At 53.8% G+C, this 17,697-nt stretch overlaps 1 protein-coding gene across 1 annotated transcript in view; it reads right to left on the minus strand.

Annotated features, from left to right (window-relative positions):
• Positions 1 to 359: 359 nt before the first annotated feature.
• Positions 360 to 17,697, minus strand: part of CREB3L1 (cAMP responsive element binding protein 3 like 1) — a 35,266-nt gene continuing 17,928 nt past the window's right edge. The window contains exons 2-12 of the mRNA XM_079930434.1: positions 16,099 to 16,327; positions 12,809 to 12,993; positions 10,449 to 10,527; positions 8,485 to 8,642; positions 7,703 to 7,852; positions 7,492 to 7,550; positions 7,231 to 7,299; positions 5,145 to 5,244; positions 4,091 to 4,217; positions 1,441 to 1,708; positions 360 to 1,256 (exon numbers count right to left, since the gene is read on the minus strand). Coding sequence (XP_079786560.1) covers positions 1,220 to 1,256; positions 1,441 to 1,708; positions 4,091 to 4,217; positions 5,145 to 5,244; positions 7,231 to 7,299; positions 7,492 to 7,550; positions 7,703 to 7,852; positions 8,485 to 8,642; positions 10,449 to 10,527; positions 12,809 to 12,993; positions 16,099 to 16,327 — 1,461 coding nt within the window. The 3' untranslated portion in view covers positions 360 to 1,219. The remainder of the gene's footprint in view (positions 1,257 to 1,440; positions 1,709 to 4,090; positions 4,218 to 5,144; positions 5,245 to 7,230; positions 7,300 to 7,491; positions 7,551 to 7,702; positions 7,853 to 8,484; positions 8,643 to 10,448; positions 10,528 to 12,808; positions 12,994 to 16,098; positions 16,328 to 17,697) is intronic.

Raw genomic sequence — 17,697 nt, forward strand, 5'->3', positions numbered from 1 at the left:
GCCCACTGCACATAGCTAGCAAGTGGCAGCTCCAGTAGCCAAACACAGCTGTTCTTACTCCGAAGTCTGTGCTTTTAATCCAGCCGAAGCAAAGGATACAAGAACCAAGAAACTGGCAGGTCTTAGGAGGACCAACCTGAGTATGGCGTGTACAGTGCCTGGTGCAGTGCCTGGCCACCCTAGGTGTTCGTTATCGCAGTCACCACCCCCTAAAGGCCATCTTGGTGGCTTATATGCCTTTCTGCTTCCATACTCAGCAATCGTAGGTACTTGGAGGAGCCTTGGGGTGGGGGAATTGCTGCAGAATTCTTTGACCATCTAGTCTGAACTCTCGCCTGGCTGGAAGAGGGAACTCAACGCAAACGCTTTCTCAAACCCCTCACCCCCAATCACCTCCGGTCAGGATATAAAATAAACTTACCCTTCTTACTCCTTCATCCTTCAGTCCCACCCCCCCGCCCCCAGCCCAATGATGAAGAAAGGCACAAAGTCAGGAATTGATGCTGCATCTTTTTTTTTTTTTACTTATGCCTTCTTAAAGCATGTGCTGAGCTGTTGGGTGAAGCAGTTTGGCAATTAAAAAGGCCCAGCGCTTGGGCAGCGGCAGGGGGAGGCCAGGTGAGGGGTGGGGGGGACCCTCTTTCCTGGGCCAGGGAGCAGCAAAGCCCGCACTAACTTCATAAAATATAAAACAAGGGAGGGGTGCAGGTCGGAGGGAGACTTGTAAAATACAATATCTTAGGGATTGGCAATAATAAAAAATAAGGTTCATTATTTACAAACAATTTCTGTTCTTGGTCTCTGTACAGTGGGGGGAGGGGTGGGGGTGTGTGTCGGTCTGTTGACGTGTGTGTGTGTGTGTGTGTGTGTGTGTGTGTGTGTGTGTGTGTGTGTGTGTGTGTGTGTGTGTGTGTGGCGGGGCTGGGGCAGGGAGGCAGTGGTCCTGTTGGTCGTTATAAGAAAGGTAACCCAGTGAGTGGTTTATCTGAGAAGGACGGATGGCTGTGGAGTGGTGGTGAGAACAGAGTGGTTGGCCTAAGGGGACAGTCCAAATGTGCGGGGAGAGGAGAGGCCCCAGTCAACATGTGGGGCAAAGGTGGGCTGGGGGGAAGACGGACCCCAGGGGGCAGGGGTACTAGCCGCATCCGGGTTAGTGAGTAAGACAACCCCTCTTCTGAGTGCCAGAGGGTACGTCCTGTGTCCTTGGTCTTCGCACGGCCTAGGAGAGTTTGATGGTGGTGTTGGGGCCCAGATCCCTAGAGAGAGAAGAGAAGTCAAGGGTGACTCTGTCCAGGGACGACCCTCTCGCCCCTCTGCAAGCTGTCTGGACACGGGAGGGACAGGGCCTTGGGAGGGTGTGGCTGAGGACATGGGGACCAGAGGCAGGCAGAGGGCGGGGGGAGCCTGGGACCCCAGGAAGGGAAGGGGTCACCCACCCACCTCTCGTGGAACCACTCCTTAGGGTGGGAGAAGTCAGGACTGGTGCTGTTTCCACCGACGTCCTTGGGCCAGGCCTCACTCAGGTACTTGCTGGTCTCGTGGGTGCTGTCCAGGTGGTCATGCTGCAGGTGGTCCTGGGGTCGCTGCTCTGCCGGCCCCCCGGGCTTGATCTCCCAGCCATCCGGGGGCTCCACGGGCAGCAGGGCGCTGCGGCCATCCTCCCACGAGCCTGGTCCCTCATCATAGAACAGGAGGCTTCGGGAGGGCACTGGAGAAGGAGCTCATGGTGAGCCACGGTGCCAAGAGGCTCCCTCCCCATCCAGGCCACATTCAGGGCCTGGTGTTTAAGGACCTGGGCCCTGGAATCTTACGGGCCTGGATCTGAATCCCAGCTCTAGCAATTCTGAGCTGTGTGACTGCAGGCAAGTCATGCCTTTGCTTTCACCTTTCTGAGCCTCAGTTTGCTCATCTGTAAAATAGGAATACGGGGGCTACCCTCCTGTTGATGTGAGGTTTAAATGAGATAATAGAGTGATTGAAACTGCACTCAGAGAAAGTTAGATCTTCCTAAGCAGAGAGTACTGGGCTGGGGCATCTGAGACCTGGGTTCTGATCCTACTGTACCACTCACTTTCTGTGAGACCTTGAATTAATCTTTTTCCCGTTCTAGGCCCTAGTCTGCCCTTCAGGGAAATAAAAAAAAAAAAAGAAAACACAATTTTTGGATCTCTATCGTGTGCCAGGCGTTGCAGGCATCCTTTAACCTATATCAAATCATTAACAGAAACTCTTGGAATGAGATATTTTTAGCTCCATTTCACAGAACAGGTAATTGAGGCTCCAGGTTGGCAGGCACGCTGTCCCAGGCTAGTCTGCACTGAAGGTGAGATGCAAACCCAGGTGTGCCTGACTCCAGGACCCACCACCGCCCTTCTCACTCTCAGGGCCCGGATCTCACAGTTTATGTGAGCGGAGCCCCTGGAGCTGTGCGGTGCACCAGCTCTGTAAGCCAGCCTGCTCCAGAGGTCATCTCCTCTTCACCCTGCGGACACTGGGCCTGAAACCCACTGCGCTCACTCGGAGGGTTTTTTTACGGTACGTGCGCCTTTCACTGTTGTGGCCTCTCCCGTTGCGGAGCACAGGCTCCGGAGGCGCAGGTTCACAGGCCATGGCTCATGGGCCCAGCCGCTCTGCGGCATGTGGGATCTTCCCGGACCGGGGCACGAACCCGTGTCCCCTGCATCGGCAGGTGGACTCTCAACCACTGCGCCACCAGGGAAGCCCTGACCATCAACACTCCCTCCCTCTCCCCCTAACCCCAGGCTCCCCATCCCCCGCCGCCCCATTTCCATTCCTTCCTCTCCAAGGTTCCCTGTACCTCCCAACACACATAGGCCCCTCAGGCCTTGGGAAAATGGACACGTGGCTCTCAAGACCTTACTTCCCTGCCACCCACCTTCCTTAGTAACTAACTGTCCTGTTCTCTCCTTCTCAGGCTGCTCTGGTCCAGGGAGTGGTTTTCACTCCCCGCCTCTGCTTCCTCTTCCCCTAACCCTCCCCACGCCGCTTCCTCCCCTCAAGGCCCTGCAGGCTTAGCTCATTCTCCCTGAAGTATCCCTCCTTCTTGAAACTCACCCCTCCTCAGCTCCTCTCTCTCTGACCTCCCATCTGTTTCCTCTTCCTCCTCCTGCCCTGCTGGATAATTCGCTCCTGGTAAATGATGAGGGACTGTCTGGAAGTTCTTCCACAGGTCTATCTGAAGTATCCTCTGCTTCTGGAAACCCATACTATTCTTTGCTGCACCCTATACCAGTTCTCCCCTTGCCACTGTGTGTTGTATCTTTTCTCTCCTCTTGTGAGCTCATCAAAAAGGAAGCGATTGCGTTCATTTAGTAGGTGCCTGCTGTGTACCAGGCACTGTGCTAACGGCCTTTGTGCACCGTGTCATTTAGTCTTCACAACAAATGTGCTCAGGAAGTGTGGAACTTGTAACTCCCATTTTCAAGATAAAGTAATTGAAATTTAGTGTGAACACACATGCCTGAGGTCACGCAGTTAGTGAGTGGCAGATATGACTGACTCTGAAGCTCTATGCTCTTAACAATCCTCACAGTCCCCTGTGGGATAGTGGCTATCTGAGCTCACACTACCACTACCCCGCCTCTGCCCATGACAGACATTACCAGTGGATCCTGGCACTCCTTCCTGTTGATCCTGAGTGGCGCCTCAGAGTCCTTCTTAACACAGTGCTTCAGGCAGCCACCACCATCTTACGGAAAATGTCCCTGGAGCTGAAACTGTTTTCCTATCCCAGTTGTAAAATACTGATGGTGCTTAGCAGATGTCCCTACCAACTGGCACCATAATACATGGGGGCTAGGGTGGAAACATTCCTGTTATTCCCTAAACCTACCCCCGCAAGCCACTCCTGGGTGGGCTGGGAATCAGGGGCTCTTCACTGTAGTCCTAATTCTATAACTAACATTGAACACATCATAGACCCTTTGGGGGCCTCAGTTTCCCCATCTGCAAAATGAGGAGGTAGAATGAGACGGCACCAGCCCCAAACCTGGCTCCTCTCTTGTGTCTGGCTTCTGCTCTGAAGTTGGGGCTGGCATGGGGGGAAGGCAGCCTGGTTCAGAGCACTCACTCTGACTGGCAGTGTAGACGCTGTCAGTGGCCATGGGGTCTTCCTTCACAGTCTGGGAGCCGGAGGAGAACTCAGGGAGGCAGGGCACGAGGGAGCCCAGCACCAGGACAAAGCACAAGGCTGCCACCTGGTAGTGGAGAGAGAGCGGAGGGGCTGCAACCCTGGCCACCCCAATCCTCCCCCTGCCCCCGAGCCAATGGGGGCAAAAGGCTCAATATTTTTCCAGGAAAGCTGCTGCCAGAGCCAACCACCTCCTGCACATGGTGGAGGAGAAGGTAGAGGCTGTCGGGACATATCAGCCCATTGTAGGGGGGCCACCCCAGGCAGGGCTAGAAAAGAGGGGGAATTGGCCAATGTGGTTATCACCTATGGGGTGGAGGAATCAGGAAGGGAAGGAAGGGGTAGGTGTGGGAGGAGGCTGAGATTGGGGCAAGGGAGGGGAACGTATCTTCACACCAGATTCCCAGCAGGATTCCCAGGAAGGTGGGCCAGCAGGAGGAGGTTAAGAGTCACGGAGCCCAAACTAACCCCTGCCTCTACTGGGGCTTTGCCACCTGAGAGCTTGAGGATCTCGGAGGGCCTGGGGAGTGATTAGCCAGGAGGCAACAGGCTGTACAGCTCCAGGAAATGTGGAAGAGGGGCTAACAGAGGCCTGAGCCACAGCCTAGGCACCCACCCTCCATTCCAGAAAGAACCAGGTCCATACTTCCTCTCATCCCCCCAGGCCCATCACTCCACTCCACTGGGCCTGCAGAAGCTGCCTCCTCACGGGACTCGCCCTGCCATCCTCTAGCTGAGTTCACGTGAGTCACTACATATCCGCACCGTGTTAGAACTGGTCAGGGAAGGTCATGTACTGGAAGGTTCCATGGACTTGGGGAAAGAGGCTGGGGTCTGCTGGAGCCAGTGCACCAGGTACTAGGATGGTTTACTCTGGTGACACCGCCCACAATATGGCCAGGCCCTTGAAGCTCTGCCCGCCCCCCACCCGTAGAAAGCCAGCCTGGGGAAGACCTGTCCTCCTGTGGCCCTGTGGTGAGGGAACAGCACCTACCATGAGGCAGGTCCCAGTCTGGGTGGCAGCCATCTTGTAAGGCCTGGAGATCTTGTTGGTGACCAGAGTCTGGAGTTTCTGCAGCTGCTGGAGCAGGGTCCTGAGGAGGGCACAGCGGTCACCCGGCAGGTTCTGACCCAGCAGGCATCTCTACCTCAGGGAGCTCTCCCGGGGAGGAGCTGGGCAGCCTCCAGACATGGCTTCCACGCCAGGTGCCCGTTTCAGTCAAGACAGAAAAGGTCACCTCCCACGTGGCTCCTCTGTGGTGTGGCTGGGTCACCCTATGGAGGCTCAGGGGTGCCCCACGACGCGCTCCTGGCCAAAGGGGGGGTTGGAGGCGAGCCTGGACCACCTCAGCTGAGGCCCCTTTCTTTTTCTTACCCTGCACCAGCCACAGCTAAATTGACCCTCCCTCCTTTGTATCCACGGCACCTTGAGCTGATACGAAGGACACATCTGGCAGCTGCCTGGTATATGGTGAGGAGCAAGTGTCCAGGAAATGGTAGCTACCAGTTTTGTTAATTTTGTTGCTGTTTTTGCTTTTATCACGGCACCGGTAACACTTCGTTTATTTATGAATGTCTATGTCAGCCTCCTTCACTAACTATGGGCTCCCTGAGGGCAAGGACTGGGTCCCTCCCGGCGACGAATCCTCTGGGTACCCACAGAGGGTGCCCAGCCCACCCTTGGTGAACAAATGTTTAATTCTCTCTTTCCTCCACCCAGCCGGTCGGTGGGGTTGCAGTTCCCAGAATGTACAGCAGGTGGCGAAACAGCTCCAAGGGCCTCGGCCTATTTGGGACTAGGGAGGAATCTGGGCCAGAGGAAGGGGGTGAGGGGTGAGGGCTCCCGCCCCCCATCCCTGAGTCAGGGGGGCATTCTCCAGGTCATTCAGGGGAGTGGCTGGATCCCGCTGGAGAAGCTGGGGGAGAAGGAAGGAAAGAAGGAAAAAGCCTTCTGTTGAGCACCTGCTACATACTAGCTGTTGCCTGTTATTTTAATTACTCCCAGCCAACACTTATTACTCACAAACCTACTGTGGGCTCATGGCTGGTCACTATCAAGAATTCAGAATAATAACAAGAAAAAACGAAGAAGAAAAGCTAACATGAATGGAACATTCTCAAATGCCAAGGACAGTGCCGGCCCTTTACTTGCTAGGTCTCATCGCATCGTCACATGAATCCTGGGAGATACTGCTTCTATCATCTCCATTTAGACAGAGAAACTGGGGCCCAGAGAGGTGTACGTAACAGTTTTTCCAGGGTCACAAAAATGGCACCCAGAGTTGTGACTTTCCGCGGCAACTGCATGCCAGGCCCTGTGCGGGTTCCGTAAGAATGTTTCTCAAGCTTAATTGTGCACATGAGTCACCCAAGGATATTGTTGAAATGCAGATTCTGATTCAGTAAGTCTGGGGAGAGTCCCGAGATTCTGCATTTCTTTCTTTTTTTTTTAAAGGTTTTTTTGACGTGGACCAGTTTTAAAGTCTTTATTGAATTTGTTACAATATTGCTTCTGGTTTATGTTTTGGTTTTTTGGCCGCGAGGCATGTGGGATCTTAGCTCCTCGAACAGAGATCGAACCCACACCCCCTACATTGGGAGGCGAAATCTTAACCACTGGACCGCCAGGGATGTCCCCTGAAATTCTGCATTTCTAACAAGCCCCCACGTGATGTTAATGCTGCTTGTCTGAGAAACTCGCTTTGGGTGGCAAGCATGTACACTGGTAGGTTCTAACTTTAAGGTGCATCAGAATTACCTGGAGCGTTTATTAAAACACAGACCATTGAACCCTCCCCCTGGAGTCCCTATTCAATAGGCCTGGCATGAGGCCTGAGAATAAGCATTTCTAACAAGTTCCCGGGGGCTGCTGCTGTGCTGGTCTGTATCATCACTTTTAAGCACCTTACCAGCCCTGTCTGGTATCTAGATGGGAAACTGAGGGTCCCAGGCTGCAGAGTCCCTGTTTCTGGGGTTCTGCACTCAGTGACCTCTCCTCTCTCCTCCTCCCAGAGCTATGCCATAGCCAGGCACTGGCTGCAGGAGGGCAGGGGCCGGGGGACGCAGGTGGAACCACCCACCTGTTGGCATTCTCCAGGGTCTCCACCTTCTTCCACAGTTCGTTGTTCTCCGATGTAAAGGTCTCCACCCTGCGGGGGCCAAGCAGGCACAGGCTCGGGGGCAGCCCCCAGACTCACTGCTGCCCCCGTAGCCCTGCCCACCAGCATCCTAGTCCCCATGCTCCCCCCGCCGCCCCTGTGAGAGAGGGCTGGGGCGAGCAGGCCAGGCTGGGGAGTGGGGCCCAGGCCACCCAAGCCGCCCACCTGCCCAAGACCTCTTACTTCTTTTCTAGACACTCCACGTACTCCTTCTTCTTACGGCGGCTCTCCTGGGCCGAGATCTAGAGGGGGAAGCCCCCAAGCGGGAGTTACACAGCACATATCCGCTTCCTGGGGCTCCCCAACTTCAGGGCTGGCATCACCAGGGGAGCAGAGCCCTCCCCGCCGAACCAGGGAAGCCCCAGGGCAGGGGCAGGGCCTGGCTCACGCTTACCTTGTTCTTGATTTTCCTCCGGACCCTCTTTAAGGCCTTCTCCTCAGCTTTGGTGAGGGGGAGTTTCGTGGGGATGGGGTAGCCCTCAGCAATCAGGGTGCGCTTTTCCTCCTCCGTCAGGAGCAGTGGCCCCGACGTCCCCTGTAATTTCTGTGGGAAGGGGGACACGATAGTTAGGAACCAGACAGCCCTGCATTCAAATTCCAGGTCTGCCATTTACTCTTCGCGTGACCTGGGCAAGGCACTCAACTCACTGAGCCTTGGTCTCCTCATCTGAAAAAGGGGCAGATCTGAATTAAATCCAATAACATGTATCAGGTGCTCAGGACGTTGCTGGGAGCCTGGCATGTTTGGCCCTCCGTATATTGCTGGGGGTGGGGTGGTCCCGAGATCCCATCCTGGAACCCACAGCTTCAAAGCTTACTTGTCCAGGGCCCCCTAAACAGCACCCACCTCAGACACCCACCACCTCTTGGGAGGTTCCACACCCATCCCAGTGGATTCTGGGCCTCCTGAACATTGTTCTCCAAACAGTGCCCTTTGGGGGCAGCCTGGGCCGTCCCCCTGAAGGTGAGGAATGTCAAGTTCTAGTCCTGGCTCTGCAATAGCGTGGGTTTGGCAGGCCTCTTGGACTCTCTACCTGTTTCCTATTTACCCCAAGGCACGATTAAAAGACTGTCACTCCCATCTGCCTGGCAGGCACCTCTCTGAATTCTGATGGGGGTGGGGATCAGGCACTCAATTCCTTGACTCTAGGGTCAATCCACCCCCCAGCTGCTTACGTGAGGGGCAGTGAGGAGCGGGGAGGTGGAGATGGCTGTGGAGGAGCGGGCCATGGGCCGGATGGGGCTGGAGGGGGGCAGAGAGCGGGGACTCTGGGAGCCGTCACTGTCGCTGCCATGGCTGCTGGGGGGCGTCGGAGGCATCTGCACCAGGTCCTCTGGGGAGAGCAGGAGAAGCCAGGTTAGCAGGGTGGCGCCCCAGCTCTGGTCGCACAATCAGAGTTCAGCATAGCACGGGCCTAAGCCAGCCCGGAATGACTGTGGGACTGGCTGTTGGGGCCTTGACCGCTATAACATCGGAAGCCCCTCTGCCATGTCAGAAAGACGAGCTGATGTCCCAGAAGACAATTCCTGGGTGCCACCCCATCTCTGACTCCGCAGAAGCCTGGCTCCTTTAAGCCTGGTTCTTGGTGGGGATATCACAGAGGCTGGATTCTTGGGGTCCCTCCCCTACCCCTGACTTCACAGGGCTCAGGAGCTTTGAGACTCCAACTTGACAACCCCAGGAGGTGACTGGAATCTGCCCATAGCAAGACCCATGGGGATCAGGCTGGGCAAGCCGCAGCCTCTGTCCCTTTCTTTCCACTGCAAAACCCCAGGGTGTCCATTTTCAACCTCAGGGTAACAGGACAGCAGGCACTGGGCTTTCAGCAGACCCACCAGGAGCACTGCTCTCCCCAGCATGCCTTCTGTGCTGCCTCTCTGAGGCCACAGCATCAGGAAGATTGACGCCCTGCAGGTGGTCAGGAAGAGGCCTGGGCGGAGCCAAGAGGACCAAGAGCCTTGCTGCAGGGAGAGCTCCCAGACCAGCACAGAATGCCCAGATTTAAGTCCGGGTGCGGGAACCTGGAGCTGACTGCACCGCAGAGCCGGGCTGAGGCTGGCAGGAGGAAGCACGGCATCCTTCCGGGCTCGACCCATGACTGGGCGCCTCCTGCAGGAGTCGCCTCTCCCTTCTTTGGCTCTCATTTGCCTCTTAGGGATGCCAGACTGTAAAGACCACTGAACTTGGACTCAGAGAGACCTGAGTTCGAGTCTTGACTGTGGCCACAACTGTGTGACCTATAGTTATGTTTACTTAACCTCTCCCAGCCTCGCTTCCCTGCTGAATGGGGCTGAAAGGACTCCTTGCACGGAGCCAGGAGGATGCAATGGGCTAATGTATGGAAACACGCTTTATGAATTGAAGGGCACTCTGCAATGTAAGGTGTTTTCACACTGGTCCCTTTCTACCTCCTGTTAATTCCGTATCTTCTCTCAGAGGCTGGGACCAAATTGAGGGTGAAACTTGGGCCTTATTCATCTTTCTAAACCTTGTGGTACTTAGTCCAGGGCCTGAATAAGCACAGTAGATGCTTAATCAATGTTTGATGAATTAATGAGGTGGGGTTGGAAAGATTCAGTTAGCCCTTTCTCTTTCTGGTCAACCCAAGAAGCTTCCTCTGTTCTCTTCTCCCCTGTCAGGTCTGGGGATGTGCTTTCAAGGCTCCTGGGGATCTGCCATCTTTAATCCATACACTGCTGTATAATTGGTGGTTTGTCTGTGGCTCACACTACTGTGTGATCTACTTGGGTACAGGGACTGTCTTCTCTCTCTGCTTCCCCAGCTCCTGGGACTAGGAGATGTCCAGTGAACTCTAGTTGGATGGATGGATAAACGGATAGATGGATGGATGGACAGATAGATGGATAAATAAGTAGATGGATGGATGGACTGATGGCTATAGAGTGGACTTCAATGAATGAATGATGGGAAGGGTGAGAAGGTGTTGATAGTAGTGATGACAGCTGTAGATTGTGTCAGAAGGGGACTGGAGGGATGGAGAATGGGCAGGGTGGGGAGGAGAGAATATTCTGGGGAGAGGTGGGAGGTGTCGAGGGAGATGGGTGGGCCGGACCAAGGGAGTAAAGAATGCGGTCTGCCCAAGACTGGAGAGGAAGAGTCCCTCTCTGGACACACTTACCTGGTGTCACTTTGAGGAACTGGTTTACCTCCTGAGGCTCTGCTTTGATCACTGGCAGCTGAGTCATCTCTCCCGGGGCCTGAGGAAGAGACAGGTCCAGCTCCGTCAGCTGCCCCGGGGGCCCGTCCCCACCATGCCATCCAACCTCCCTCTCTCCCTGGGCCTGGGGGTCTGCCCTGCAGCATTAAGGAAGTATCTGGGCCCAGGGTTCCAGGCACATTCCAGAGGAGCAGAGGCAAGTTCTCGTGCTTAGAGAAGTCAAGTAGACCTAAGAAAAGAGAATGGTGGCCAAGTAGCATCGTTTAGCCTCTAAGCTCAGAGAAAGGAGGGCCTCCTGTGGCCTCTGAGGCCAGGGCCATCTTTCTGGTGGAGGCTGACCCTATACTGACTGTGAGCCCATGTGGGTTGCCATGAGGACGGGAGGTAATGTCTGGCAGGTTGTAGTTGTTCAATGAGCGGTAACAACAGCACAGACGAAGGAGGCATTAACTGGCTGGGGGCCCAGGGAAAGCTCCCTGAGCAGCTGAAGTTTGAGTCCTGATGTATAAATAGGAGTGTTCCAGATAAAGGATGGGGCAGTGTGTAGATGAGGGGAGAGGCATTCCAAGAAGAGGGAAAAGCATCTGCAAAGGCACAGAGGCCAGACAGAGCACAGCTTAGATCTGGAAACTGCAAGTATTAAGGGTGTCCAGAGTGCAGGGGTGTGTGTCAGAGGTGGAGTGGTGAGAAACAAGACCAGAAGATCTGGGGGGAGGGTATGGGGAGGGGGTGAGTAGAATCCAGACAAAGAAGTTTGAAACAATGAGGAGCCCCTAATGGGTTTTTAAGCACGGGACTGATAGAATTAGATTAATGCTTTAAATAAACATGCATTCCTATTTCTTTATGCCATCCCAACTTGCTGTTCCAGAAAGGACATCAACAGGCATGGCTTCCTACACACGAGGACCAACACACATACAAGGGGTGTTCTCTTTGAGAAGGCGCTGTGTTGGGTGTTGGATTTCAGGGCCATCTCTCCCCTCCAGGTCTGCAGCCAGCAGAGAGGTCATGATATCGTGGGTGGGACCCAGAATCCCGAATTTAGGCAGGTGAGTAAGAATCCCAGGAGGTTAAGGCTGGCAGGGACCTTGGAGATTCCCTGGTCTACATCCCAGCTCAGGCCTCCAGTGACAGATGAAGGGACTGCGATGCAGTAGGGTGACAGCTCTCATGTGGGTCCCACGCTCATCATTGTCATACCAACTCCTGGTTCCTGTGCCTTCCACTAGGGGGTCTCGGCCTACTAGAGTGGGAAGTGTGGGCTCTGGGGTCTGGCGGCTGAGTTTGGAATGCAGCTCCATTGCTTCTGACTGTGCAATGTGGGGCAAGCTGCTTAACCCCTTCCACCTCAGTTTCCTTCTCTGAGGCATGCGCACAGCTTCCAAGACCCTGGCTGCCGCTGCCGTCATGCCTTCCCTTCCTGCTATGGCGAGGGCTGAGGAGTCGCAGAGCCAGTCCTAGAGGTGGTCCGCAAAGATCCTCCCCGTTTGCAGCCAGCCCTGAATCCTCAGGTCCCTGGTGGAGTAGGAGGGGCTGACCTTTCTCACTTTTGGTCCCGTACATTTTGATCAGGTGAGCTGTGTGGCCAGCAGGGGGCAGTGCCAGCCAAACCTTGACTCTAGGGATTTCAAGGTAACCCTCATGCTGTAGACTCAGGGGTAGGACCCCCTTAGCAGTAGTTCATGCTCCCATTTTACAGAGAAGGAAGCTGAGGAAAAAACAGGGAAGGCAACATGCCCAGAGCACAAGTGAGAGCAGAGCTGGGACCCAGGCAGGGCATCTCCCAGGAGCCAGGGGTCTGGGATGTCAACTTTGGATTTACAGCCAACTGCTCTTATCTATACATTCACGGCGGTGAGGGCTGGCATGAGGGTGTGGGTTAAAAATACTCATCTCGTGAATATAAACAATTGAAATATGGCATAATTTTTATCTTTCCATTTAGGTGTTTCTTCCTTTTTAAAAATCCAGACACTTTGAGAAAATTAAGTGGCCTGGGCTGTCTCCTTCCCTGAGACCCTGGACTGGGCCCCTGATGCCCAGCCCTGCCTGGGTCCCTGTCATTTTTCTTCGGCACACAGTGAGGGCCCCAGCTTATTCCGAGGGTGCTGTGGTTTGAGCCCGTTCTAGGATGGTGAAGGGATGGCTCAAGGGATGGGCAGGGGTCTGGTCTGGGAGTTCCGACTCTCAGTCCTGAGGGTCACATTGCTCCCTGTTCACAGAGACCCTGTGTGCACAGGGCTTTGGATTGCTCTTCCCACAGAGACCCATCATCCCTCCTCCCTCCCTCAGCCCCTACTAACAGTCCCCAGGCTCACCTGGTGGGGGATGGGCAGCCTGGTCAGGGGGCTGAGGCCCAGCAGCGGGGTGGTGGCCATGGCAGCAGCGGCAGCCATGGCTGAGGAGGCAGCCAGAGGGTCCATGGGCAGCTCCGGGCTCTGCTCCTGCTTCACCATGACTGAGCACAGTTTGTGTCCCAGCACCCACGCTCCGTGTTCCATATCTAGGGAAGGGGGCAGGACCCAGGCTCAGGGGACTCCTAGAGCAGAGGGCTCAGCCCCTCTCCTGGCCTCTTGGAGCTGCTCTGGACAGGACTGTGGAGAGATGCTAGGGTATACCGGGAGGCAGGCGGAAAAGGGCAGGGGGCGGCGCTTGTGAGGTAGGAGGGCGGAGTGGGCTGGGGTCAGAAGAGGTGGGGGCATCTTCTTCATTCAGCAGTTTACAGAGTGGGCTTGGACAACAGACCCCTCCTGACTGGCTGTGTGACTTTAGGTAAGTTGCTTAACGTCTCTGAGCCTTAGCTTCCTCATCGGTAAAAGTACCTGACAAGAAGTAAATGTTCAATAAATGGCAGCTATTGTGAATACAATTATTGTTATTCAGTAAACATCTGCTGAGCACCGTGCTAGGTGCTGGGCATCTGGTGAGAGTCACGAGCAGTTTAGTGCAGTTAGAACGCAAAGGGAAGGAGAAGATGGGGTCAGAGAGGCCAGTGGGGATGGCATGGCCTTGGAGCTGCGACTTTGTCCTAAAGGTAACGGGGAGGCACTGAAGAGTTTTAAGCATGCTCAGATTTGTAATGTTAAAAAAGATCATTCTGCCTGTGTGTGCAGACTGGCCTGGCAGAGGGAGGCAGGGAGACCCGCAGGAGGCTGTTGAAATTGTCCAGCGAGAGAAGGTGATGCACATGCTAAGGCAGTGGCAGTGGGGATGGTGAGGAAGGAACATACTGGAGATACATTTAGAAGGAAGAATCCACAGGACCTGGTGCCTGGGGGGGCATGTGGGGAGTGAGGGCTGATGCTCAGGTTTCCCAGGGCAGTTTCCACCTCGTGGGCCTCCTGGCCTCACCTGGGTCACAGAGCTGCTGGGCATCCCGCCTTTTCCTGATGGGTGTAGCCCTGCCCCTGTTGGCCCCAGCACCTGGCTCTGGTGAGGCAGAGGTCTGAGGAGCCAGCATGGGTGGGCTAGAGGGGACTCTAGCCTTTGGAACCCACTGTGGGTGGGGAGAGGGGTCAGCAGCTGCCTGATCCCACCTCAGAGGCTAGGCCCCACCCTGCTGGGAGGCTGAGGGCCTCAGTTCTGGGCTGCAGGCTGCCCCTGGGCTCCAAGAACACCCACAATCTTCCCAAATTACAGGGCCAGCCCGCTGGCCTCCGGGAAGCTGCCCCCTGCAAAGGACCCACAGACAAACTGCTCTAAAAATAGACTTGGGGTGGTGAAGAATTGCCGGGCTGGGAGGCTGTCCACCCCACATGCTACCCTTCCCCAGGCTGGGGTCTGACACCCCATCGAGGTGACCTCCAGAGGCTGGGCTGAGGCCAGGGCACACAGGGAAGTTGAGACCTCCACAGCCACAAGCCCTGGAGCCACTTAAAGCCCCAGAAGGTGTCCCTGCCCTCAAGCGGCTGGATGGGGGCCGGGTACAAAGTCCCGTCTCTGCCCCTGGGGAATCGCAAAGACCCTCAGAGGCAGCTCACACTTCTTGCACTGAGTCTAATTCTAACTCTTGCTGCATAAGAATTTGTGTATTCCTCCCACCAACCCTGGCGGCGGGCACTGCTCTTCTGCCCATTTAATAGTTGAGAAGATTAAAATACTCACTCAAGACCATTGTCCTCCAAAGGGAAAGAGGAATAAGAGCCCTGTTCATGGTTCTAGACACGATAGTTTTAATAGGACTTTTATACACATAAGGAAATAGTCGCTAATTTTATATATATATATATATATATATATATATATATATATATATATATATATACATATACACACATACACACACATACACACACACACACATGAAATGTGCTGGGCACTGACTGAGCTGGGTACTTTTCATATATATATTTTTAATCCTGGCCAGAATTCTCAAGATACCTAGAGTCTTCATTTTGTAATTGAGGAAACCGAGGTCCAGAGAGGTTAAGCAACTTGTTAAAGATCACACAGCAGCCGGTTGAGGCGCCGGGATGCACACAAAAGCCAGTATCCTTTAGCGCCCCTTAATGCCGGCAAGTGTGGTGGGTGGCATGGGTGTGAGGTTTAGAATCAGGGGGCCTGCTTGCTCCCAAGTCCCTGCTCTGAATTTACTGTGTGCGTAACCTAAATAACTCAGCTTTCCCGAAGTCTCATTTTCCTTATCAGACAAATGGGGAGTATGATAAAAGTGATTCTGACCTCACCTGTGAGTTGTGAGAGACAAATGAGATAATAACACGAAGGTACTTTGTGAACTGGAGAGTGCTATAGAAATGTTTATTGTTATTCCCATTTGTAGATGAAGAAACTGAGGCTTATCAAGGCTAAGACATATGTCCAAATATGATGGAGCCATATGAGGAAATGCCCAAAGAGACCATTTCTAGGTGGGGCACAGTCTGGAGTTCTCAAATGTTGATCACCTGAGAGGAAAAACTCAAAGGGCCCTTTGCTTAAAAGGGAGGGAGGTGGGGGAGAGGAGAGCTTTAGAGAACCCTACCTTTGGCAATAAAAGTAGGGTGCAGGGGAGTTCCCTGGTGGCCTAGTGGTTAGGATTCCGGGCTTTCACTGCCGGGGCCCGGGTTCGATCCCTGGTCGGGGAACTGAGATCCTGAGATCCGTGTGATGTGGCAAAAAAAAAAAAAAAAAAAAAATAGGGTGCAGGTGTTTCGCCCAGGTAACATCTCAGAGGACATCACAGTGTGAGGAGGTGGTAAGTTTCTAGAGTCTTGGTGACTTGTCCACATTTATTGTTTAATCCTCCCCTCCCCCCCAGCTGTTCCCTCTAAGGCTGGTTCCCAGACCTAAGCATGCATCAGAATCACCTGGAAGGCTGGATCCTCCCCACAGCGTTTCTGATCCAGCAGGTCTGGGTGTGACCTGAAAATCTGCATTTCTAACAAGTTCCCAGGTGCTGCCCCTGGTCTGGGACCCACCCTTTGCACATCACTGACCTAAGTCAGCCAAAGACCCTCTTGAGAAATGCCCTTCTGGGTCTGACTTGCGGAAGAACAAAAAGGCGGGGGGCACCTCGGGTCTGGTGTCCTTCCTCTGGGTCTGGTGTCCCTCCTCTGGGTCTGGTGTCCCTCTCGGGTCTGGTACCCTGGGCCCCGCCACCCCTTCTTACCTTGGGTGGTATCCTCCATCTTGATGGGCACAATGGGGCTCTGAGGTGCCGAGTCACCGCTCAGGGAGTAGCTGTGCTCGGCCTGGATGCCCGGCGTGGGGGAGTCCAGTTCCATGTCCAGTAGAGGGCTCTTCTCGTCCAGCACGGGGTCATCAAAGAAACTGCTGAACAGGTCGTTGGAGAAGTCCTCCATGTTCTCTGCAAAGTGGTCCAGGTGCTCAGGGAAGTGCTAGCAAAGGGGGAGGGGAGAGGAGGGAGTCAGCTCACCCTGGAAAGGGGGCGCAGATGCTGCTCTGGTGGTGCCACCAGCCCTGCCACCAACACCACTGTCCCCACAACCTCCCCATTACTCTTCCCTCCATCATTAATACCACCACCACCAACACCAACTTCTCCCCAGCCCACATCATCATACCAACTATTACCATTTCTATCACTACTGTCACCCCGTCATCACATTACTGCCACCACCACCTCCACCACCGTCTCTAGCCTCTCTGTCAGTATCCTCAAGGGTGAGTCCTGGATGGTGTGAAATAATCCAGGTGATAGGACACAGGGCTTTAGTGCTGGCTCTGTGACCTTGGTCAAATCACTTAGATTGCCCAAGTCTGTTTCTCAGTCCACCCTACTTCCTTCACGGGAGGACTAAGTACTAAAGATTAAGTGTATCTATGCCAGCAAGTTTGCATTCCAAAGGCAATATCAGTGACTTTTGTATTCTCTTTTGCTGGAATGCAAGGTGGTGAGATTATTGAGGACTCTGCCCCCCTCATTAGTACAGTCCCCATTTGTCCACATGCCTCCAGTGTCTCCCTTTTCCCAGCCATTCTTTATACCAAGAGATTAGGCTCCAGAGCCATATCATTTGGATTTGAATCCTGGCCCTGATGCTCCTAGCTATGACTCAGTGCCGTTCAAACTGTGGGTGGTGACTCATTAATGGGTTGTGAAATCAATTTAGTAGGTCACGACCAGAATTTAAGAAAAAAGAAAACAGAACAAAATAGAGTAGAAAAATATCAGAGTGCACATAGGGAAGTTAAATACTTGGTAGATTTTTTTAATCTCAGTTTTGTGTGTGTGTGTGTGTGTGTGTGTGTGTGTGTGTTCTTGGGAAGGATGTCAAATATATTTCTCAGAAACAAAATAGTCTGAAAAATATTGGTCTCCACGATCCTGGGAAAGTTGATTAGTGTCTCTATGTTTCATTTCCTCCTTTGTACAGTGGGGGTGATTATAGTTCCTATCTGCTAGGGTTATTGTGAAGATTAAACAAGTTAATGCATGTCAAGCACTTAGAATAGTCCCTGGTACATAGTAGCTACTCAACAAACCTCTTATTAGTAAAGCATCCAGTGGCTGGCACATAGGAGGTGCTTGTTTTTTCTCTCTAAAGAATTATAAATATGTAAGGAAATGTTGTTCATTCTTTTTTTTTTCTGGCCGCGCCACACAGCATGTGGGATCTTAGCTCCCTGACCAGGGATTGAACCTGCGCCCCCTGCAGTGGAAGCACAGAGTCTTAACCACTGAACCGCCAGGGGTGCTCCCTGTTCATTCATTTTTTACTGACTGAATGAATTTGCTGGGGCTTTG

The sequence above is a fragment of the Stenella coeruleoalba genome (genome assembly GCF_951394435.1).
Source record: "Stenella coeruleoalba genome assembly, chromosome: 8".
Lineage (NCBI taxonomy): Eukaryota > Metazoa > Chordata > Mammalia > Artiodactyla > Delphinidae > Stenella > Stenella coeruleoalba.